Genomic DNA, 25,760 nt, shown 5'->3' with positions numbered 1-25,760 from the left:
AGGATTGAGAAGTTGTGAGATAAGAGCCAACTTTTAACCTCTTTATATTTTTAGGGTTTTAGTAATATAGGATGGGCTTGATAGCGTAAAATATATTGACACCAATAATAAAATAATTTAAAATATCCATTTTGATTTATAAATAAAAACTCAATAAATAATCTTTCATATCGATAAAAATATTAAATATTAAAAATATTAGGAGTATTACATACTTTACATCACGGTATTCATCTTCTCAAAAATGCTCCCTTTAAACTTCATGCCTATTGTGATGCGGATTTGGGTGGTGATCAAGCTGATTATGTTTCTACTACCGGGTATATTGTTTTCATTGGACAAAATCCCATTTCCTGGTCGTCTAAAAAGCAACGTGCTCTATCTCGCTCGTCCACCGAAGCAGAATTTCGTGTTGTTGCTGATACAACTTCGGAAATTCTTTGGTTAAAGTCGCTTTTATCCGAGCTCCGTCTTGAGTTACCAAATTCCCCTGCCATATTTTGTGACAACCTTGGAGCGACAAACTACTCTGCCAATCCGATATTTCACTCAAGAATGAAACACCTCGCCCTTGCCTTTCATTTTGTACGAGAACAAGTTCAATTGGGCACAATTCGAATTCAACATATCAATGGCGATGATCAACTTGCGGACACCTTAACCAAGCCTCTGTCTAAGCCTCGTTTCTCATTACTTACTTCCAAGATTGGCCTTACTCTACGACCGTCCATCTTGAGGGAGCGTATTAGGAATATAACACCGAGTCAACCTCAACCGAATCAAGTAGCTCCTATTTCTACTCCTAGTCTTACTTAATTTGTTTTTGACTTTGTCTATTATATCCCTTATTTGTAGTTGCTGTTAGCTTGTATCTACGATACTGTTATCTAGTCTTTCTCTTAACCTAATTGTATATATACTCATCCTTGTACTCTGTTTAATTCATCAATACAATTTATATTCATCCTTTACAGAATGAACCTCTCGATCGGTGGAGAAAACCTGAGACGACTGTGAAGCGAAATATGAAGGAATGAGCCAAAGATGGAGTGGGTTGGAAAACGAAATATAGGAATGACGAAATAGTTTGTGATGAAATTAGAAGAAGAAATGTTTGTATTTAATTCACTCAACAGACATGGGCAAATAATTGGATTTTATTTTTGAGTTTATTGGGTTTTGATTATTTAGTTTGTGATGTGATTGTAAGAATTAAAAAATGGTTTATGTTTATATACGAAATAATTGGAGTAAGGAAGAAGGATGGAATGGTGTAAGGAAGAACTTACTTGCGGAATGGAATAAAGAATGGTAGATGGAATTAGGGCTTTAAATGAGCTGAGCCCGCTTGACAAGCCCTCAGAAATAATTGGATGGAGTGAGGAAGAAGGTTGTAATGGAGTATTGAGTAGTAAAAGGATGGAGTACATGTTTGGGATTGGAATAAAGAGGCTAGACAACTAACTTATGTTTTGTTTGACAAGGCATTTTAGGTATCTGATTTGGTCGAAGTAGCTTATTTGATCAAAATTCCAGGTACTTTATTTTTTTGTAAGTGTTTGGCAAATAACTTATTTAACCAAATAAGCTACCTAAAATTAAATGCTACCTAGAGTAGCATTTGAGATTCCAAGTACTTGATTTGGTTTGATTTTCCGTTTTTACCCTTTAAATCTATACTATTAAATAATTATCATATCCCTTTACGTCATTTCATCAAAATCAGTTAACTTTTCAGTTAGTTTGCCAAATATTTTTTTTAATATAATCAGCTACCTTATCAGTTCCTAATTTTCAGCTACCTTATTAGTTTCCTTTTCAGGTTTCAGTTAGCTTTTGAGTTTTCAGCTACCTTTTCAGGTTTCAACTACCTTTTTAGGTAGTTTTACCAAAGAGAGCCTTAGCTTAATCTATATTCTTATTTGTTAGCCTTAGTTAGAGTGATATTAGTAGTGTTTTACTTTTACCACCCATTTAGGAAAATGAGTTAGAGTGATATTAGTAGTACCACCCATTTATGCCCTTTATTTGATTCGATTTTGTGTTTAATCTGTAAAAAAACTCATTTTACTAACTATTTAAAATTTATTAATTTTATACAACCTCCAATCCAGGCCAAAGTCCTCGTTCACTTTTTAGGGTTAAAATTGCTAAATAGTGACTTTGATTATATTTAATCAAATTTCAAAATTTATATATAAAATATTAAAATTCACATATTTAGTTTTGTTATAGAAAGAGGTTTTGAAAAATTATAATTTCAACACGAAAAAATAATATATGAAAGAAGAAAAACGTGGTCAAAGTGTCGTCTTGTAAACCATAAAAAGTCAAATGGGTAGTTTGGTGTGTATTCGAGAGAGTAACATTTATTGCGAATAGTTGTTATTTTGATAGAATTAGGTATTGTTTTTGTTATTTTAATGTTTGTAGGTCGTAGGTACCGATTCGGGAATAAAGCGAGATGAAATGGCAAAACGGGCCAAGAAATAAAGAGTTTTAAGTTTCACTTGTAGCAAATTAGCCCCATAAATTTCCATAAATTTATAATGAAGCACAAATCAAGTTTTCCAACTTTTTTTAAACTAAAACCTCTTATTTTCTATTATAAAAACCATTTAAAATTTATCTATTAAAAATTAAATACAATATTTACATATTTAATGAAAAATGTGAACCAAATTTAATATAAACAAAAATTGGGTCTCGTAATTTTCAGTGTAGCTTCACTAAAAATTATCAATTATGAATATTTTTTCACCGAAATAAATAAAAAAAATTCTCAACATGTTTTTTCTAATAATTAAGAATTTTAGGATTAACATTTGATCAATAATTTTGACTTTTAATAATAATAATAATATTTAATTTAGTAAATTTCATTCTTAAAAATTAGATATTGGTTAATTGCACATTAAGAGAAACTTATGGGACCGATTCGATATATTTATAAGTGAAGGGGTTTGTTTGCAGATAGTATCAAACTTCACAAAAGGGTTGATTTGCTATATTTCCCGAAACGAAATACAAAGCTGGTTAGACTGCCCTCCATCCTAATACTAGGGATGTCATTGGGGCGGGGCGGTGCTGGATATAGGCTCCACCGTACCCGTACCCACCAACATAAACTCGTACCCATCCCCGCCCCACCACCCGTGGCGGGTACAAATTTCCAAAACCATCCCCGCCCCAACGGGTAAAAATATAAAACCGTACCCGCCCCGCTTACCTATTAACCCACTACACCATAATTTTATTCAATAATTTTTTTCGTAAAAGTTGGTTTAATCATTATTAATTTTGGTTTTTCTTTAATTTATCTTTATAATTTTTATTTATCACCAAATAAATTAGTAAAAGCCTTTATAAAATAGCTATTATTATCATTATATCTTAATTATAACTAAATAAGATTTATAAAATTATCATAATCCTACTAATTTTTTTAATGATCGGTGGGTAGGCGGATATTAGGTGGGTAAGATGCGAAATCCATACCCGCCCCATGACCCATGGCGGGTACAATTTTTGTACCCGCCTCACCACCCGCCAAAGCTCTACCCATCCCCGCCCCAACTGGGGCGGGTGCAGGGCGGTACCCACTTGTATCCGCCCCGCTGACATCCCTACCTAATACCCTATAGGGACAAAGTAATCCCGGTAGGGAAGAAAAGGGAAAGTGAAAGTGAAAGAGAAATTGAAAGTGAAAAAAAGAAGCCTTGGCTAATGATTTTGATGTTTTTTAGTACTTGTCGATGCAACTCTGGAATCACTAATTCACTAGTATACCACTAGAAGAAAACCAGCCTTAAGGTAAAGAATATTAGAAACCAGATCGTTTAATTAGAGTCCGAAATTCAAGAGTTTGAGGTATTTAAATGATTGTTTCAATATTTGTTTAAGACCAGAGCTACTCTGCTCAACATTCTTAGCAATTAAACGAAAGACGAGATATGCAGTACTAGTTGCACATAGCTTCATTCTGCGAATGACGATGGATTGCAAATTGCAATGTACTTTCTTCGTGAATTCTCTTTATTTTCACATAAGTATAGTTTCTTGCAAGCATCGGATAATTCGCCTTATCCGAATATGTTTTATTTGGCTGAGATTTGAAGATTTGAACTATGCAACCATGCTTAGGCCGGTGTATATAACTAATACAACTGACATTAAACCGATATAATATAGGCCAGATGAATGGCATCGTTATCATTAAAAAGTTGATTGATGACCCTTAAAGTAGTCAGAACCGATTCTACAATTTCAAAATACACTCTGTATTTTTGTTTTCGGCTCTTTTTCTCTTCACAATGTTGGCGATTTAAGAGTAATTACCGGTTCATTTGGGGTAATTAAGGTTGGTTTGTAGATGGGTAATTTCTAAATAATATAATGCGAGTTTGGGAAGTACGGAGTGTACGCTTGCATAATTATTTACCGGATTACGGTATAGTTTTCGTTCAAATAACTTTGGCAGTAATTAAATTCCGCGAAATTTAGTTACTTTGAATCTGAATCTGAATTTCTTAAGAGTTACAACCCTTCAGGAATGCATCCCCCTGATTCCCTACCCCTGTTTCCTTTTCTATAGAAATAGATAAAGGATGAGAAGGAAATTTACACTGAAAATTTCCATCCTTTTGCATCTAAGAAATTATAACAAACTACACACAATACTTCTATATTACGTCTCTGATTTTTGTGCTAAAAATGAGAGGGCACCGTCTTATCTCAGTAGAAAATTCGGTTTCACCCAGGCATTAAATATTCTATTAGGAAAGCGGAGTCGATTCGGTGCGGTTTTATTGTCAATTCCTGTTCGTGCATATACAATCTCTAACACACAAGATGTATCCTATTCTAGCCTCTTGAGGCATGGTAGGATGTAAACTGTCACAATTTAGCTCATCTTTTTTTTTTTTTTTTTTTGTATTTGTCATAAACGTCATTTTGGTTTGATGTCGGCTATGGGAACCATATATCGGATCTTGGTAGTACCTGATAGACTGAAGGTTGGCTTGGAACTTCACTCCAAGCAAACCATATAGCGACATTATCAGGCCCTTTATTTTATACCAAACTTGTCTCGGGTTCTTGAGGACATGTTGAATAATTACAGCCTGAGAGCTTTGTAATAAATTGAAGACTAGGTTCGTTAATCTGTATCTCCACAAGGTGCCGGTGCTATGATGCTTCATTTCATTATTTAACGCGTATTGTTTGGGAGCATCAGCTATTCATCATCAAATTGTAGTAAATGGGACAAATAAAGTATATTTTCGTTCAATTCACATTCCAAAATGGAAAAAATTGGACTAGAATAATTATGAAAACAACACAGAATTGTGGAACAGTATAATGTATTCAGATGTTTGATATAGACCTAAATCTTGTACATGTATGATTTTCGATCTAGTTGCTAAGTATATTGAGAAGTGTTGATCTGGTCTTAACCAAATGCCTGAATAAACATTCTAATACTTCGTCAAATTCTTCAATTTCCGATTCCAAGTTCACCATTTGGTTCCAAGTATCATCTATATTGACTCTTGTTTTCTTCTGGCACTCTAGTGAGGCCAAAGTCGCATCAACGACAACAAATTTGCTGGTTTGTGCCTCTAATGCTTCTTTCTCGGATGTCTTGTTAATCAATTTGGTGACCAAAGACCAACTTTTTGTTGGGTGTGACTTTGTACCGCCAATGTAAGACAACAAGGACTTAAAGATGTCCATTGTTATATCTTCGACATCAACAACAACATCTCAGAAGCATTGATGTTGTTACTTTTGATGTTTTTTAAGCACTTCTTGACTAATTTCTTAATGGTCTTTCTCGTCTTAAGGTACTCAGTGACTTCGCTAGTAATATTCATGACGCGAATATGCGGAAGCGGAATAGGACATAAAAATAAAAACAAAAGGATATTTGCCTTGAATTCATGTTTTGAATTCAAGTCACTGGGATATTTACTCGGTGCTAGACCTATAACACGAGTAATGGTGATTGAACTCAAGACCTATTGAGTTACGATCGAGTTAGACTCGAAACACGTCGAAAACTAACGGATTTTTGGTATGTGAACTACATACTCAAAAACAACAAAAAACACAAGCGTTTTCTTTTCTTAATCTTTCATATATTTCTGAATTCCCTTATTGTTGAAAGCTCATGGCCTTATATAGGCAGTCAAGGCTTGAAAAACTTAGCTAAGTGAGGAGTTGTCATTACTCCCTCGCTAAATACAATCATATAGTAAAATGAAAGGTCTAAAGTAATTACAAATTTATTGATTACATTATTAGCAATAAGTAAATAAAAGATATCATTTTATTAGCTTCAAATATGGCTGCCATGGACCGTGTGCCATCAGCTTCTTTGGGCCGTATCCGTACTCGTATCAGTTCACCACTGCACCACTGCACCTTCTGCGGAGCACTGATTGAATGTCTTGAAGATGTTCTTTGGATTGTTGCAAGACATCCCTTGATGTGCTACAAGCATCTAGAAGCCTTAGAGAACCGTCCAATACTGTCTGGATTTGTGACAACGATTGTTTGGAAGAAGGTAGTTGAAGCATGTCGTCGACAACGACATACAGTTCTGTAAGGCATGTAAGTCTGTAGGTTAGCAACGAAGATGAACAAGTGGAGGCAGCTTGAGATGACCTCAATCTGGTCAACTGTTGATCGAATTGAGTTGTGATTGGGTGAGATGTGGATGGTAGACTGATCGAATGAGTGTGGTAAGAAGCCATTTTTTTTATTAGGAATTTTTGGAAGGTCGAGGCTTTAAAGTTGAATGAAAGTTATTAGTTTGATGATGACTTCTCTTCCTTGCTTCTACCTATTTATATGAAAACAAGAGAAGACAAGAGGAATCTTATATTAAGTACATGAACACCGTTTCGTATTTAAAAAATCAATTTTTTTACGGTCATCTTACTGTACTAGATTCCATGCCCGGCCGTTGGCCGGGTAATACCAAAAAATAATTTCTGATATTTATCTTGCGATTATTGCTTTACCATGACAGTAGCGTAGATTATTTATGTTTATTGACGGATTAAGAGTAAAGTTGTTGTCTAAAGTACCGACGTCACTCTAATAAATCGAAATGGACTATTTCCATAATTCTTTTCAACCATTTCTTATTTGCTAGTGTTTTTACATAGCATAACATTAAATCAAACAAAAAACATCAATCCAACTTTGGATCTAAGTCTTTATGTTATTCGAAACAATGCAGAAACGGAAGGAGAAAGGAAATACCAGTCGAAGACGGAAAAATAAGCGATGAGAAAAACCCGAATGTAGTGCCGTGTATAAACCACTGCCTTGAAAACTATTTCTCGACGACCGTGGTGGCGATCGCCTAGTGCCGGTAGTTCCCAAGGTTAACACTACGGTCCCCACGCAGATTCCGCCCACTCGGAATCGTGAGACTTGGAACGAAGAAAATATCGCACTTTAATTTTATGAGAGAGCAGAGAAGACGAGAGAGAAGAGAGTTGAGTTTTTGTGTGATTTAGAAGTCGCCGAAGACTCGAATTTATAGCAAGCCGGGAGAGCGATTCTGGAGCCAAAACCGACTCCGAAATCGTGCCTCAAATCCGAGTTAGTGGGAGAAAGACTCTCCCCACTAACAGTCAGGTTGACTGACTTATTCAACACAACTAACAACAAAAAACAGCCCAATTCATAACTCGGCTCCGGCCCAAAAAGATAGGCACAGCCCGCCGCAGGCGATTGCCAAATCCCAAATCCCGAATCACGAATCCGGATCCGGGCCGGGCCGGGCTCGGGCACGGGCACGCGCGCGCGCGCGTGTGCGAGCTGAAGTAAGCACCTCGCAAAGCTTCCACAAAAGCCTCCCATGACCCACTAGTGATATGGTAAGGAGGGTGGGTATATATAAACCCATAAAACTTCCTTTTCCTCACCAATGTGGGACAATTGGAAACACTCCAAAGGCAATAAAAGCCCCTATATTTCCAACAATCCCCCACTAGGGGCGCCAGAGACAGAGAAAGAAAATCCTGGGTAAAGGAAGGATTGGATACTTAGGTATCAATATCTTTCGATTTGAATTGACACTTTAGTGAAATGAGGAAACAACTTACTTACAGCGAGAGAATATCTTGCGATTTGAATTCCTAGCTGAGCTTCAGTCGATACCCCCCACAACACATATCATACCTTCAGATTAAGATCGTTCCGCGAAAGTGCAACGCGCTCTTTTAGAGTAATGCGTTTAACTTGGTATTGCGGACATGTTCACATGACTTCTCATAGTCTTGTGATCATCACACTTGCATAGGTGGCTCAAGTGCTTCTCAACAAAGACTTCTCACGTGAGTCATTAAGGACCTAAGTCCAACCTGGTGTATGATCCATCAAGTGCGTCTCAAAAACACCACCATTAAGGCTATGAATCATACAACGCCATAGGAATAGAAGCTTTAGACTTAGTCAAGTCTCACTCTTGACCTAAGGACTTAAGCCCCATTCCCCTCGACGTATCAACGACTAGTCTCCTAGCCAGCCCTTTAGTAAAGGGATCAGCAAGATTGTTTTCGGACTTCACATAGTCCAAAGCAATCACTCCGTTGTCTTGGAGTTGTCTAACTGCAGCATGCCTTATTCGAATGTGTCTCTTCTTTGAATTGTAGACACTATTCTTTGCAACACCAATAGCAGCCTGCGAGTCACAGTGTAGGGAGACCGGTGTTAGCCGTCCGCCCCATATCGGTATATCGCCTAAAAGGTTTCTCAACCATTCGGCCTCTTGTCCGCCAACTCAAGAGCTATGAACTCAGATTCCATGGTAGAGCGTGCAATACAAGTCTGTTTAGAAGACTTCCACGATATAGCACCTCCACCCATGGTAAAGACATAACCACTAGTAGAACAGATCTCATCGTTACTCGCAACCTGATTCGCATCACAATATCCCTCTAACACAAAGCAGAAATTTACTATAATGCAAACATAAGTCTCTGTTCCTTTTAAGTACTTTAGTAAACGACGAAGAGCATTCCAGTGTTCATTACTAGGGTTATGTGTATAACGACTCAGTCTACTAACCGCATAAGCAATATCCGGTCGAGTACGATTCATTAAAAACATCACACTACCTAGGATTTTAGCATACTCTTCTTGGGAAACACTCTTGCCCAAGTTTTTACACAAGTGTACACTAGGATCATAGGGTGTTCTAGCAGACACATCATCAAAGCAGTTAAACTTTCTCAACACTTTTTCAACATAATGAGATTGACTTAGACAGATTCCATTGGGGTTTCGGATGACCTTAACTCCTAGGATAACATCAGCTTCTCCTAAGTCCTTCATCTCAAAATGTGATGACAAATAATCTTTGGTTCTAATTATCACCTCTAAATTATTACCAAGTATTAACATGTCATCAACATAAAGGCATATAAGCACACAATCGGATTCTATTACCTTTGAATAAACACATGAATCAGAATTGTTAACCACATAGCCATTACTTATCAAAGTGTTGTTAAATTTCTCATACCATTGTTTAGGTGCTTGTTTTGATCCATAGAGTGACTTGTTCAGTTTACACACTTTACTCTCTTGACCCTCAATCACAAAACCTTCAGGTTGAGACATATAGATCTCTTCCCTTAGTTCACCATTCAAAAAGGCAGTTTTAACATCCATCTGATGTATAACAAGGTTATGAATAGCAGCTAAGGCGACAAGAGTCCTTATAGTCGAAATTTTGGTCACAGGAGAGTAAGTATCAAAATAATCAATACCCTTCTTTTGTGTAAAGCCTCTAACTACAAGTCTAGCTTTGAACCTCTCTATTGTACCGTCAGGTCTCATTTTCTTTTTAAAGATCCATTTACTTGTAATGGGTTTACTACCTTTAGGTAAATCAGTCAACTCCCAAGTCTGATTTGACACAATAGAGTCAAGTTCACTTTTAATAGCATCTTTCCAAAAATTAGCATCAATGGATTTTATTGCCTCACTATAAGTTTTTGGGTCATCTTCTATTAAAAAAGCTGAAACAAACTCATCACTAGCACAAACAAAGTGTATCCTAGTTCGACAACATAGTTGTATCATAATCATCACCAAAGTTCTTTGGGCATCTAGGTCTTTTACTTCTTCTAGGTTCAACAGAACATCAATAGAAGTGCTACTACTACTAGCATGTGAAGACAAATCATGAGATGCAACAGATAAACTAGGAGATGGTACAACAGTTTTCTGAAAGGGAAAAACATGCTCAAAGAATTCGGCATCTCTAGCCTCAGATATAGAACGGTCACTTAAAGACATAAATCTATAAGCAGAGCTATTTTGAGCATAACCTATAAACACACAATCATAGGTCTTAGGTCCAACGGTAGGTCTCCTAAAATCAGGTAAGCCCACTTTAGCCAAACACCCCCACACTCTAAGGTAACTTAGGTTAGGAGGATAGCCCTTCCAAATCTCATAGGGGGTCTTGTCAATTTTCTTATGAGGTACACGGTTAAGAATGTGACAAGCAGAAAGTATTGCTTCCCCCACATGTCGTCAGATAGGCGTAACTTAAAAGCATAGCATTCATCATTTCTTTTAAGGTTCTATTTTTACGTTCAACTACACCATTGGATTGGGGTAAGTAAGGTGGACTAGTCTCATGTATTAAACCGTTTAAAGACAAAAGTCAGCTAGATAACTGGATTTATACTCACCACCTCTATCAGATCTTACCCTTTTAATTTTTCTGTCAAGTTGGTTCTCAACTTCATTCTTAAAGTTTATAAAAGAGTGTTCAGCTTCATCTTCAGTCTTAAGCAAATAGACACGGGTGTATCTAGAACAATCATCTATAAACGTAACATAATAATTCTTGCCACCTCTACTTGCAACATTTTTGAAGTCAACTAGGTCGGTGTGAATTAACTCAAGAAGACTCGTGTTCCTAGTAGTCACAGGTTTACTAGGTTTCTTTGTAAACTTAGCCTCAACACAGCTAGCACATTTAGAGAATTCTTGACTCGTCAAACTCGGAATTAAACTCATAGTTCTAAGTTTTTTAATATAATCCACATTCACATGACCTAACCTACCATGCCAAATATCAACAGACTCAAAGCGATATAAGCAGAAGAAGATGCAATATTATTAATAGCAGAATCAGAGTTCAATACAAAAAGACCCCCAGAAAGATAACCCTTGCCCACAAATTCCCCATTACGCGACATTACCACCTTGTCAGCCTCAAAAACAAGTTTCAAACCAGCTTTGTTTAATAAGGCACCAGACACAAGGTTTCGACGCAATGAGGGTACAAATAAAACATTACTGAGAGCAAGTGTTTTCCCCGAGGTGAGTTTGAGAAAGATCTTGCCTTTGCCTGTGATCTTTGCAGATGAAGAATTACCCATGTAGACGCATTCCCCATCAAAGAACTTCCTCGAACTCAAAGAAATAAACCCCTATCAAAGACATAGGTGTCTCAAGCTCCAGTATCCAAGACCCATTCAGCAACATTACCCACCAGATTAGCTTCCACAACCACAGCTGCAATAACATCATCAGTCACAGCAACATTGGCCTCAGCAGATTTCTTCTCAGAACATTGGTAGGCTTTGTGACCAGCTTTTCCGCACACATAGCAGACAATAGGACCCTTAGCAGCTTTCTGAATCTTAGGAACCGGTTTGGTATGCTTCCCTGGACCATTCTTCTTAGCAGGACCCTGGTTCTTACCCTGACCAACCTTGGCCTTACCCTTACCCTTATAATTCTCAGCATTAGACGGACCACCAGACTCAACCAAATTAGCTTTAACAGCAGCAACAGCAGGAACAGTCACAGATTGACTAGCAGGAAGGTCTTTAAGGCGATTAGCCTCCTCGGTCCTCATATGTCCTATAAGTTCTTTAAGGGACAGGTCTTTCTTTTTATGCTTAAGTTGGTTTCGGTAATCAGACCAGGAGGGAGGGAATTTCTCTAGCAGAACATTAGCTACGAAAATATCATCAAGTTTCATGCCCTCATTCACAACATCAGCACATAAGTTTTCATAGACATGGACTTGATCCATGATAGATTTCCCGTCAGCCATCTGAAATCCCAACCATTTTCCCACAACATACTTCTTTTTCCCAGCATCATCAGCCCCATACTTAGTTTCTAAAGACTCCCAAATAAACTTAGCAGACTTATTCACAGCAAATAAGTCGAAAAGGGTGTTAGTCATATTATTCAGAATATGCCACCTAGCAGTTTTGTTATCCTTTACAAATTTCGCAATGTCCTCTTCATTAGACTTAACATCTTTTGCAGCAGGAGGGGTCGTCTCAACATCAGTAGGGGTGATAGGTTTAGGCGGGTCATTAAGTAAAACATAATCAATTTCTAACTGCTCAAAATACATCAAAAGTTTCTGGGACCAACGCTTATAATTGTGACCGTCTAACGACTCCAATTTCGCCAATTCAGGAGCAATTTTCGACATAATGAGACATAGTTACAAAGAACTAAATAGTTTTCAAATTGTTATTCGAAACAATGCAGAAAGGGAAGGAGAAAGGAAATACCAGTCGAAGACGGAAAAATAAGCGATGAGAAAAACCCGAATGTAGTGCCGTGTATAAACCACTGCCTTGAAAACTATTTCTCCTAAGACGACCGTGGTGGCGATCGCCTAGTGCCGGTAGTTCCCCAAGGTTAACACTACAGTCCCCACGCAGTTCCGCCCACTCGGGAATCGTGAGACTTGGAACGAAGAAAATATCGCACCTTAATTTTATGAGAGAGCAGATAAGACGAGAGAGAAGAGAGTTGAGTTTTTGTGTGATTTAGAAGCTGCTGAAGACTCGAATTTATAGCAAGCCAGAGAAGCGATTCACGGAGCCAAAACCGACTCCTGAAACTGTGCCTCAAATCCGAGTTAGTGGGAGAAAGACTCTCCCCACTAACAGTCAGGTTGACTGACTTATTCAACACAACTAACAACAAAAAACAGCCCAATTCATAACTCGGCTCCGGCCCAAAAAGATAGGCACAGCCCGCCGCAGGCGACAGGCGAATCCCGAATCCCGAATCACGAATCCGGGCCGGGCCGGGCTCGGGCACGGGCACGCGCGCGCGCGCGTGTGCGAGCTGAATTAAGCACCTCGCAAAGCTTCCACAAAAGCCTCCCATGACCCACTAGTGATATGGTAAGGAGGGTGGGTATATATAAACCCATAAAACTTCCTTTTCCTCACCAATGTGGGACAATTGGAAACACTCCAAAGGCAATAAAAGCCCCTATATTTCCAACACTTTATATTAAGGTCAATTCAAGGTGGTGGATATCAGATATTGCCGGCCAAAATCTCCTGATCTTTATTTCATTATAAGTTGCGACTACATTGCTTGGATTGCAACCCATATATGTTTAAGAGTGTGTTTAAAGCAACCCATATATGTTTAAGAGTGTGTTTGTAAACCCTAAAATCTGTTTAATAAGAGTTTTTTTTCCTGACTCGTCCTTAAACCGCGTGTTTCAAAACGACTTGTAACAATTTATATATTTACTAATTAATATGAGAAATTACCAAAACACTTTCTTTTAATCGGATGTGTTGCATTTTTTATCTTTATCTTTCAATCCCACTTTCCTATGTGAGGTTTGTACCGTGTTCAAACTCAATTTCAATCTCTTGTGATAAATAATAAATAAATAATAAATCATTAATAATTATTATCTACTTCACCATGTGATTATAAGTGAAGAGTCTCGATATAATAAAGACGGGATATATGGACAATTAGAGTGAGAAATTAAAACTCACCACATAAAGATAATAAAGCATCAGTTTCATTTGGCACCAAATTGTTACACACGGCTTTAACAAATTGCCATAGATAAATACTTGTTGTAATATTCGAAGGCAAATGATAACGATTACCCCTGGGTTTGATTACCCACGCATCACCTCACTTCCCTGGTTATACACCTCCCCGAAAGGGGTTTATACATCCGCTCTTGGGGTGTCATTTCGTTTTGATCCGAACCAAAAGAAAAATACATGTCCTAGAGTACAACATATACTCAACGTGAAAAATAAAATAATTAGAAAACATAAAAATAAATTCCAATAGTAATTCTATGTGTACTACATCAAATAATTACGATTTTTTCTAAAAGTTGTATACGTTTGTACTTACATAATTAACAAATCAAAACTTTGGGAATTTATTAGGGAACTTGTTACTTGATTTGGTAACTATTTGACCCGCTTTAAGGTTTAAGACGGATAACTCGGTGGTAAATAAGAATTTGTGAACAAATAATTGCAATACATGATACAATAGTGGGAATGAATGGGACAAAGGAAGTACTACGAATATTAAATTCTTGTACCGCTGATTATCCATCTAAGTAGAAAAATATGTGCTCCAAAATTAAGCCAACTACTACTAAAATCTTGCATGGAAAGAAAAGATATAACGATGTGTAGCATGATTGTCATCTCCATTCTGGAAACCCTTTTACTTCTTCTTCTCAGTCTTCTGCTTTTCCCTGTTAACATTAAGCCGTATGATTTATAGGTATTAAGGATCATAAATTTAATCAATTGTAAAACAGACATAAAAAAGAAACTCAAAATTATGCATATCGATCATCATCATAATGAACATTATTTAATCATAAAATATGATACTATAATTAATTGATTAGGCAAGCCAAAAAAACTAACCACCACCAACTTACGCATCAGATTCTTGGAATGTAATATACTACTACTCCGTATTCGAGAAAAATCGTGATTAATTCATTTAACATTTCCTCCCTCTTCTATATCACCAAATAAGCCCATTCAACGCCAAAGCAAATTATCTACGCGGTATATAGTTAGAAATTGGTGTACTTGCTCATTGGTATCTCAAAAATATTACATCATCTGTAGACTATAGTCTATACAACTTAAGAAACGTATACACATATGACATGACTATTAGATCACATAAATATATTGAATTAGATAGGATTCTTATAGCTATGAATTCTAATAGGACTATGACAACTAAAATACTTTGGCAATTTGAGAATAAGATAGTTTATGTACTCGTGTATGTAGTTTTTCCATCGTATCAAGCTTAAGGGGTGCCAATTCTTTTTTTAACTGTTTTGTATGATTACTCAAGGTCAAGTAAAACTCGCATGGCTAGATAAAGACAAATAATTTTTGACTCCCTAGACACTTTAATTTTTATCATTATCTACCCATATGGTGATACTTGACCCGTCACAAGTAAGACTTATTGAAAAAAAAAAAGCTCTAATTAATACAAAGTATTTACAGACATGTATATATTACATACCTTATTGAATCAAGTTGATTAATGTACCCTCTTATATTGTACGGAGTACCTGCAAAATAAAACCAAATGCTGATGAGCTTAGGGAAGGGGTTAAAAATCATACATGAAAAAACCCCACAATAATAATGGTTTACTGATTAAAGAGGTAAAACGCTTTTTATAGGGTATGTTAGGTCTTTTAGTTTAATAGGGAAAGTAGTTGACCTATATGCTACTCCGTATTAAAATTTATCTTAATAATAAACATATTTTATTAAAACTAAAATTGATCTTTATCTTTAATAAGCAATATCCTATTATAGCTAATGAAATCGCTCCATTACAATAGCCAATAAAATCGCTTTAAAAGTTCATCTTTTAAGTATATATATTGATTGATTGATTGATTGATATGATATTGGGTAGGGGACAATGGACAGTTTATAATATGCACTTACGACCATGTCGAGAAATGCTATTCTGCAAGCACGATTGATGAATTGACATTGATTAACTTAAACCGCTAATCAGAATGAAATGATTATACATCTTAGCTGTGATGACGGACAGGAGACGACAAACTGGAAACATAGCAGTTGGAAGCTGAGCAAAGTTCATTGCATTTTCGCTTATTAATGCACACGAATGAAATGATTCCTTGTCTCCTATTAAAAAAACGTGATTAAAATCCGAAGCTTATCTGTATAAATCTTATGACTGATATCATGTCGAGGGCCACATTACAGTAAATGATATGCACGAGCTACACTGAATTATTTGCAGGATTGTATTAATTGTTTATTTGCGTCGATCTTGAAAATATCAAACAAATTAAATTTATTTAAAACTGAGAAATTGGGCGATTGCTTGTACCATTGAACCACTATGCTAAGGATGGGGACAAGAACACGAAGTTCTTTCATACTCGAGCTGGGGGAACGCAAGAGCAAGAATTATATAGCAAAACTTAATGATGAAGGAATCATGAAATGTGGGGATGAAGAAGTAGCGAAGGTGGCGAATGAATACTTCCAACAGCTGTTCACTTCTTCGGACCCGGTGATCCCTCCTGACATTTTACAGAATTACAGGACCTCGACAGTAGGGTCACGAATGCCATGAATGAAAGCATGAGGCGGGATTATGGAGAGGAGAAGGTTCTTGACGCCCTGAATTAGATGCACCCGTTAAAGGCTCCGGGTCCCGATGGGATGAACGGACTTTTCTATCAAACATATTGGGGTATGGTGGGAAAGGAGGTGGTCCGTGCTGTGCTTGCAATTTTACGAGGAGATCTATCACCCAGAGATTTGAATAAGACGAATATTGTGCTCATTCCGAAGAAGAAAGCTCCTGATACAATCCACGACTTTAGTCCAATTAGTTTATGCAATGTGGCGTATAAACTCATATCTAAGGTTATGGCTAACCGTTTGAAACGCTTCCTGGGGGACACTGTTTCGGAGAATCAAAGTGCGTTTACACCGGGGAGGGCAATATCGGATAATGTCATGATAGCTTTTGAAATTTTCCATTTTATGAAAATTTCGAAAAGTACTGAATGGCATATGGCGATCAAGCTCGACATGGCCAAAGCGTATGATAGAGTGGAATGGCGGTTTTTGGAGATGGTGCTCGTGGTTATGGGGTTTGATAGAAGATGGATCGATAGGGTGATGGCTTGTGTGACCACGGTCTCCTTTTTCTGTCCTCATTAATGGTCACCCATCGGAAGCATTTAGACCGTCATGAGGGCTAAGGCAAGGTGATCCGCTCTCGCCCTATCTCTTTATTCTTTGCGCTGAGGTTTTGTCGAACTTAATGAGAAGGGCAGTGGAAGTGGGCAGTTTGCACGGGGTTCGAATATCGAGTGAAGCGCCCCCTATCTCGCACCTTTTGTTCGCGGACGATAGCATTTTTTTCCTAAGAGCAAATAATGATGAGACTGATGTGGTCGCTGATATCTTACACCGGTATGAAAGTGCTTCGGGTCAAAAGGTTAGTTTAGAGAAAACCACCATCTCATTTAGCAAGGGCATCTCGAGACAGAATAGGAGTAACTTGGCAACGAGATTGGGCATTGTGGAGGTCGAAGAGCAGGCCCGATATCTTGGACTTCCTACTGTAGTGGGACGATCCAAGAAGGTGTTGACGGACATTTTACGAGACAAGCTCAACAAGAGGCTAAGCGGTTGGTGCTGGAAAATATTGTCTAGGGCGGGTAAGGAGGTCCTTATAAAGGCAGTGGCCAATTCACTCCCTACCTATGTGATGAGTATTTTCAAAATTCCCGTAAACTTTTGTGATGAGCTTCGATCTCTTATAGCTCGGTTTTGGTGGGGCCATGAAGAGGGAAATAGAGGCATAAGTTGGGTGTCATGAAGGCATTTATGTAGGCCGAAGAGCTTGGGGGGGATGGGTTTCAGAGACTTCCATTTATTTAACACTGCTTTGATTGGTAAACAAGTGTGGAGGCTTATGACGGAGACTGAAGGTTTGTGGGCTCGGCTTATGAGGGCGAAATATTACCCAAATGGTGATATCATGTCAGCGAAAGTTGGATATTATCCAAGCTACACATGGCGCGGGGTTTTGGAAGCAAGGGATGCTATGAGAGGAGGTTGGCGTAGGCGTATCGGGGATGGGATGACTACACGGGTGTGGTAGGATGCCTGGTTGCTGGGAACACAGACAGGGTATATTGTTTCACCTCGTGGTACGGGAAATAAGGTGATGTTGGTGGCTGAGCTGCTGGACGAGCAGGGGGGATTGTGGAATAAAGAGCTTGTGGACTCGTTGCTCCTGCCCTTTGAGAGTGAACGGGTGTGCAATATCCGGGTAAGTGTGAATAGGCCGAGGGATACATGGTATTGGACGACGAAAAAGGACGGGATGTTCTCGGTAAGATCGGCTTATAGATGGATGGCTGGGGTTAGGGAGGCTGTGGATGTTAGGGGTTTTTCGACATGGGAAAAGGAAAAATGGTTATGGAATAGGCTCTGGAAAGTCCCAGTTTGGCCCCGAGTGAAGCTCTTGTTTTGGCAGCTGTGCAGCGAGGCTCTGGCAACAAGGGCGAACATTTCAACGCGAGTACGAGGTGAGTGTTCATATTTCTCTCTTTGTAATTCGTTTCTAGAGTCGGATCTTCACTTGTTTCGTGAATGTATTATTGCAAAACTAGTTTGGCAGGGACTTGGTTTGGAGGAGGATGACGATGAGTGTGATGGGGGAGGGGGTCTGCGGGATTGGGTTGAAGCGAGGTGGAGGGAGTTCGGGCATAGAGAGCACGCCTTATTCATGGTGGGCTGTTGGGCGATGTGGGAACATCGCAACCGTGTCATTTTTTATTCGGTTGAGGTCGACCCGTTGGGAGTAATGAGACGAGCCCGAGATGTGATTGAGGAAATTAATGGGGGTGGGTATATACAAGATAGAGGGAGAATGGAGGAGAGTAGGGAGGAGGAGCGAATGGAACAACGGGGGTGGAGTAGGCCGGGAGCGGGGTTTGTGAAGATTAATATGGATGCGGGGGTTAAGGAAGGAGAAGTGGTGAGTACAGGTGTGGTGTGTCGGGATGAAGGGAGGATGGTGTTTTGGGGTGCTTCCACGGTGCAAGATCAATGGTGGGAACCTCATATTGCTGAAGCAGTGGCCATTCTAGACGGTGTCAAGGAAGCGGGACGACGAGGACATTCAAAGATCGTGGTGGAAAGCGATTGCCTTCTGGTTATTGAGGCTTTGAAGAAGAAGGCTACTGGGAGGAGTGTTTTTTGTTTAGTTTTAGAGGATATTTTACATTCTTGTTCTTCTTTTACTTCGGTTTTATGGTCGTATACGAATCGTGTAAACAATAGCGTGGCACATGCGTTAGCTCATATCATGCCTATGGTAGTTGGTAGAGTAGTGTGGTCGGATGTTTTACCACCGATCGCGAACGATGCTCTGATGTTTGATTCTCCATTAATGAAGTAAGGCCTTCGGGCTTTTCCCCTCAAAAAAAAAAAAAAAAAAAAAAAATTGAGAAATTTATTACATGATCCAAACACATAGGCAAATGCTTGATGTTAGAAGACAATGCAATGCAATATATAACTGAGGACATATATACTGAATCTTTACAGCCTCATAGCTCTATTATTCACTAGTGAGTTCATTTATTTAAAACTGAGAAATTGATTACTTGCTCACTGAACTCAACATAACCATCACCTAACCCTCGACGCTCTACTGTGACAATATGTTTGCCACGCTCTATGCCAAGAACCCGGTATTCCACTCAAGAATGAAGCATATGGCTCTCTCTTTTCATTTCGTTCGTAAACAACTACAACTTGGTCACATCCGTATCCAACATGTTGTAAGCAAAGATCAACTGGCCGACACTCTCACCAAACCACTCCACAAACTTCGTTTCCAGGAACTACGAGACAGGATTGGACTTCTCCCTCCGACGTCCAACTTGAGGGGGCGTATTAACAATATTCCAAGCATATCTTCCATATCTTCAGAAATCTGCAAAAATAGCAAGACAATCAACACAATCAATCAATCCTCAAACAAGTGATACATTCACATGTAATTATAGGAAGATTATATTTCTTGTCTAGAGGCTCCTCTCATTAGCCATATTTAACTCTACCTTATACACTATATATACCTTGTAATTATCAGTTAGGTTGTACATTCAATTCATATATCAATACCAATACTTTACAGTGACGAGGATGAAGATGTATAGGCAGCTTGGGAAGACCTTAATCTACACAATTGCTCATCAAATTGAGCTGTTATTGGGTGAGATGTGGACGACAAACTGATAGAACGAGTGTGGTATGAAGCTTTGTTTATTTGAGAAGAAGCCATTTTTTGTGTAATCTTTGTTTTCAAGCCAAATCCAATTAAACTGAATGCAAGAAAAATTGAGTTTGCACTACGCCAAATCGGACCATCAATAAGGTGCGTATCACAACGGTTTAATTCATTTAATAACGACACTTAGATTACCGTTTTCAAAATATTGGCAAAAACCTAGACCGCGCTAATAAGAATAACGTCTTCCGTCGAAAACCGTTCTTATTATAATGTGACAACGGTTGTTTGACAAACCGTTATAAAAAACGTTTAACGGTTTCCATAAACTCGTTATATAATCACCCTTATCAACGGTTGTTAGATAACTGTTACCAGTTTAAGAAAACGATGTTTCGAAAACCGTTACTAAATTAACACTAGCAACGGTTTTTGGTACCTGTTGTTATGTTATAGCTACGGGTTTCTTGTAACCGTTATCATTTGCTATTATGATATAACGGTTCCTCTGTACCCGTTGTCATTTATCATTTACGGGTGAAAAATAACTGTTTCATACTTTTTTCAATGTTTAATATTCAACCGATGCATGTATGATAAATAATGAACTGTTGCATACATTGTTTTGTTTGACCATTATTTAATATCCGTCCATTATTATATCCACACATGCATACATATTATCCTATAAATATCACTTATAATGTGATCAATTAACCATATTCACCAATTTAAAGTTCAATTAATCATAGCCTATAATTTAATTAAAAATATTACACTTCGATCACCATGTTGTCGCCGTCTTCTACACCCGCCGAATCACAATCAAATACGCGCTATGTCCATCCTATTACGTGTATTATACACAACCTTCCAATCAAATATGATGACAATGGTAAGGCTTTTTCGAGAAGTTTTACTTGGATGAGAGATATGCTTCGTCAAGGTGGTTATACGAACGTTAAAAAGGTCAACCCAGCTTGGACTAAAGTTCATGGTTTTCTTGGTTACGCAATGATACAAAGCCCCAGAATATTCGCCAGAGGACATCAATCAGATAAGAAATATGTGGGCCAGTTATGTTGTTTCATTAGCAGAGTCTCAATAGTTTGCTCATGCTTTATGTACGTGTGTGTGTGTGTGTGTATATATAGAGCCATTGTGTATTGGCTTCTTTTGTTTTTTTGAGGAAGTTGTGTTTTATGGCGTTTGATCATCCTGTTTGTACTGTTTTGAAACTAGTTTTAATTGATCACGGGGTGTAATATTTTGATGCAGGATTGAATGTTTGCAGTTCACAACTGCTGGAATGCTATTTTCAGCAGTAGCTGAAAAATAGCATTCCAGCAGGTGCCACAAACGCTGCTGAAAAAATAGCATTTCAGCGGCTGCTAGAACAAGCTAAAATCATTTTTTAAAAAAAAAAAAAATTAAAAATGATAACGGTTAAAAAGAACCCGTTACAAACAATTATTTGACAACAATTTTATTTAGATAAATAACCGTTGACATCTTTTCCCTCCCATTCAAACCGCCAAAAATATAAGATAACGAACGATAACCGTTGTCGAGTTCAAAATGTTAAAAACGGTTTATTTAAGAAGAACCGTTGTTAAAGTTTGATCAACTGATAAATATAACAACGGTTTAGCACGCAATAAAACCGTTGTTAAATTTTGACATTTAATTAAATAAGATAATGAAATGAACTGTTATCATATATAATATTTAACAACGTTTTTGGAACCACTAAAGCGTTGTCAAGAGTAAACTATGACAACGGGTTTGAAACCGTTATTAATATTTAATAACGGTTTCTTAAAAGTATACCCGTTGCCATAAAAATATTTAACAACAGTTTTATAACGGTTCTTGAGTTGTGATAACGGTGTTATAGACCCGTTATTGATGTTATATAACGGTCGCGTGTTCGTGTACAACCGTGGTATATATTTAACAACAGTCGTTGCAATAACTGTTTCGTGTTTCTATTTAATAACGGTAATTGCATTATTTGACCGTTATTGAAGGTCTTATTTGGCGTAGTGTTTCACTACTCAAGGAAATGGACTAGGAACCGACCTTACTCTTGTTTGGTACGGACCTCTCCACAGACTAGGGTTTGATCGCTTCGTATGGCAACCCACCTTTTAAGCTAAAACCTTTTAAATGCACTCAGCATACCGTCATAATGCCTGTATATATGCTTGTATCATATACGTGATCACCATTTTGTAAACAAAACCATGACGAAATTTTATAAAATCAAAATCCCTTTTAAAATGTAAATACTTTCAAAAGTGGCCTAAAATAGAGCAAAGTGAGTCGAAACTCTGTCCAAATATCCAGTCAAAATTTGGGCCTCAAAACCGATCTCAAAAACTCCACCATGAGTCAGCACTCCTACAACTACACTACAGTTGCCTAGGACAAACATTTCAAAATTTGTCATTTTTAAACCTCACTTAACACAGTGGCACACTTCCACTTCACAAGGCAAGTCTTTCTTTTTGAGTAAGTGTGCTAAAATGGTCGATCGTGTTTTGATTCATCGTCAATCTCTTATCCAGATTCCAAGGTGCCTGGAACTAGCCACGAAAGCGTTAATGGTCAACCCCAACAACCCGGAAATGATAGTGATCTAATCCTAGATGCGCTCATCCGTCTCCAAACAAGCCAAGACCAAGCTTACGCTCGCCACAATGCTATTGAAGACCGAATTGTTGCCATGGAAACTAGGCTTCCTCTTGTAGAGAATGATGTTCCTGACGCGAGCGTGCATGATAACATTCTACCCTTTGTTGGACAACCAGATGTCAACCCCCCCACTAGGTCCTACTGAACCTGAAAAGCGACTCCAATACTTGGAGGAGCAACTAATGTACCTTAAGGGAGATGATATCTACAGGGAGAATAATCGCAAGTATTGATACCGTCGTCAGGTACCAAAAATAAAATACCTAGTTACACAAACAGAAGCTAGCAGTAAGTAGGGTCGATCTCCACAGGGAGGCGGTCACTATCTACTTGTCAACTCGGTCTGTCTAAAGTCACCAAAAGGGGGTTTGAATTGATTTAACTAAACTACTGAGATTAAGGCAAGAGGAAATAAAAAGAGAGATTAACAATAAGAAAAGGGATCTATGGTCATCAATGATTATCGGTCAATTGCAGCTAAGGTCACAAATCAGTCAGTTGTATCGGTCTAAAGGGTAACAAATATCTCCTTCCGGTCTCAATTCGCCCTAAAACACAAATAGCTTAGCTTCCGCCCTCACTAAAGTGCCCTAATGCTCACTGCAGGTCTCACCCCTTTCAACCTTCCGGTCTAGGTCAAGGCTTACCAAAGTTAAATAAGCTAATTGCATCGATTCAATCAACTAGTTACAATTAAGAGCAGTGATAAACAACAGAGACATAATAACAACGACGAATCTGCAAACTAATTAACAATTAACAATAATCATCGACTCCCCTAAATCCTAGCAGGGAAATTAGCTAGACACGGTTAAGAGAAGAACAAAAACAAAGGAAAGAGAAATAATAAACATTAAATAAAGAGAAAAGGGAAAAGAGAGAAAATTACAGAGAAAAGATCCGGAAAAGAGAGGAAAGCAATAAGTAACAGTAACAGGGAAAAAGTATTGTAAAAGTGATGTCTAAGGTGTACTGTCGTCTTCCTATTTATAGGAAAGACGATTTTATTTGACCTAGAAATAAAATAAAGCTAAAAAGCCCGGGCCCAATAAGAAACCACTCGATCGAGTGATTTGAAACCACTCGATCGAGAAAAATAAAGCTCAAACCACTCGATCGAGTAAAATAAATACTCTATTGAGTAAACCCTAAATGCAACTACTCGATTGAGTAGAAAAAGGAGTCGATCGAACATAATTGTACTCGATCGAGTACTTTCCAGCGCACAATTCCTGCTTTGCGCACTGAACTTCAAACGGCTTCCATTTCTTCGTTACTTAGGCAAACAGGGCGTTTCCGGTGGCGTTGAAAGCTAAGAGGACAAGATTTCATCTCCAATTAGAATCACCTGAAAATCAGTTTTAGAACTCGAGATATGGCTCTTCAAAGTAGGCACTAGCAATATGAAGTTCTTCCTTTGCTCGCCTAGCTATCTTACTTCTTTGCGCATCTCAAAATAGCTACATTCCCGCTCCAAATTCACTCTTCCTCCAAATGCATGCTAAACAAACGGTAAAAGGCTCGATTTCACTATTTTCTAATCCATTCCTGCAAATAGAACAAAACAAACCAAAGTAGCATATTCGGAGCATTTCGTAGCATAAAACTACGATAATATCATAGAAATACGTGCATCAAAAGGCCAAAAAGGACTATATAAAATGCACGTATCAAATATACCCAAACCAAACCTTTACTCGTCCTCCAGTAAACTAAATGCAAACTAATGGAACGGAAAAGATAACTCACAGCTAGCTACAAATGGCCACTTAAACCAATTTAATGCAAGCGAACTAACACTTATAGCAAACAGTCAAATGCAAACGAGTTATAAGATATTTATAAAATAGCTGAACCATCGACCTTGCAAGACCTTTAATACTAGACTCTCACGGGTCACTCTTCTCTCATGAAGCAAAGGGTGAACATATGAATGTAAGAGAGAAAGAAAATAGTCGCTCACCTAAACTACGAGTTACATAAAAATGCATGCAACTAATATGATAGACAATTCTAACTACTGTACATACATTCCAACCAACAAGGTCCTGTCACAGCCGAGGGCTTAAAAAAATATGGTAAAGTGAGGCAATGGGTAAGAAAAGGCAAAACATTTATGGGAATGTGGAGGTACAGGTGGCCAAGCTAGTACCTAAACAAAACCATATGACAACATCCGTTTCCAACTCAATTATAGAATTATGCGCATATGCCCTTCATTTGGCACAAACTCACCAAACCGAACTGAAAATACTCCTCAATAAATGTAAATAAAGCATAGGAGCAGAAACTGTCTCATCAAACAACATCTTTTCCTTCATTTTTTCTTTTCTTTTCGGTTTCTCCTTTTTTTTTCTTTTTCTATTTTTTTTTTCTTTCTTTTTTCTTTTTCACGATTTTTTCACAGCTTCTTTTTTTTTTTTCATTCTCCTTTTCTTCATAAATTACCAACTCCAAATCATCATATACAAGCTAAACTTGGCACAATGAAATATATACCGCAAAACATACACTAACTAGCTTGACAAGGCAGGCTAAATTTGGAATGTAGCTAAGGGTCAACAGGCAAATTTGGCTATTGTGGAGTTGAATGGGTAAAAATGAAAGAAAGGGAGATTGTATGCACCTCCCTGCACGTGACACCAACCACTAACCCGAATGTATGAAGGCAATAAGCAATTGAATTTCATATATTTGCAAATTGATGAACATGCTATGCAAGGAGTAAACTACATACAATACTACATGAAACTGATCATAAATGACACCAGTTTATTAAGCTCTAAAACCTAAGAATTGATAAGTAGGTTGCCAAAATCTCAGGTCAAGTCTATTTGTTCAACTAAATTTTAACATAAACTCGTAGATATGCAATAAGACAAAGCTAAAAGATAATAGTTTAAATGCAGGGCTTAAGCAAA

General features: G+C 37.9%; 2 protein-coding genes and 1 long non-coding RNA gene across 3 annotated transcripts; all 3 read right to left on the bottom strand.

Annotated features, from left to right (window-relative positions):
- Positions 1-5,415: 5,415 nt before the first annotated feature.
- LOC141630303 (uncharacterized) lies at positions 5,416-5,736 on the bottom strand. Its single transcript, XM_074443144.1, has one exon. The coding sequence runs from the start codon at positions 5,734-5,736 to the stop codon at positions 5,416-5,418; it is 321 nt and encodes a 106-aa protein (XP_074299245.1).
- A 665-nt stretch (positions 5,737-6,401) lies between these two features.
- Positions 6,402-6,758, bottom strand: LOC141630302 (uncharacterized). The gene has a single exon (XM_074443143.1). It carries the CDS (start codon positions 6,756-6,758, stop codon positions 6,402-6,404), a length of 357 nt encoding a protein of 118 aa, XP_074299244.1.
- A 7,555-nt stretch (positions 6,759-14,313) lies between these two features.
- Positions 14,314-15,441, bottom strand: LOC141627131 (uncharacterized). The gene is made up of 2 exons (XR_012536691.1): positions 15,355-15,441; positions 14,314-14,551 (listed from the first exon to the last, which is right to left on the bottom strand). It is a non-coding gene; the product is annotated as an uncharacterized LOC141627131 (long non-coding RNA).
- Between the last annotated feature and the right edge of the window lie 10,319 nt (positions 15,442-25,760).

This window comes from Silene latifolia, chromosome Y (assembly GCF_048544455.1).
Source record: "Silene latifolia isolate original U9 population chromosome Y, ASM4854445v1, whole genome shotgun sequence".
NCBI classification, from domain to species: Eukaryota; Viridiplantae; Streptophyta; class Magnoliopsida; order Caryophyllales; family Caryophyllaceae; genus Silene; species Silene latifolia.
This window is presented reverse-complemented; position numbering and strand designations above follow the sequence as displayed.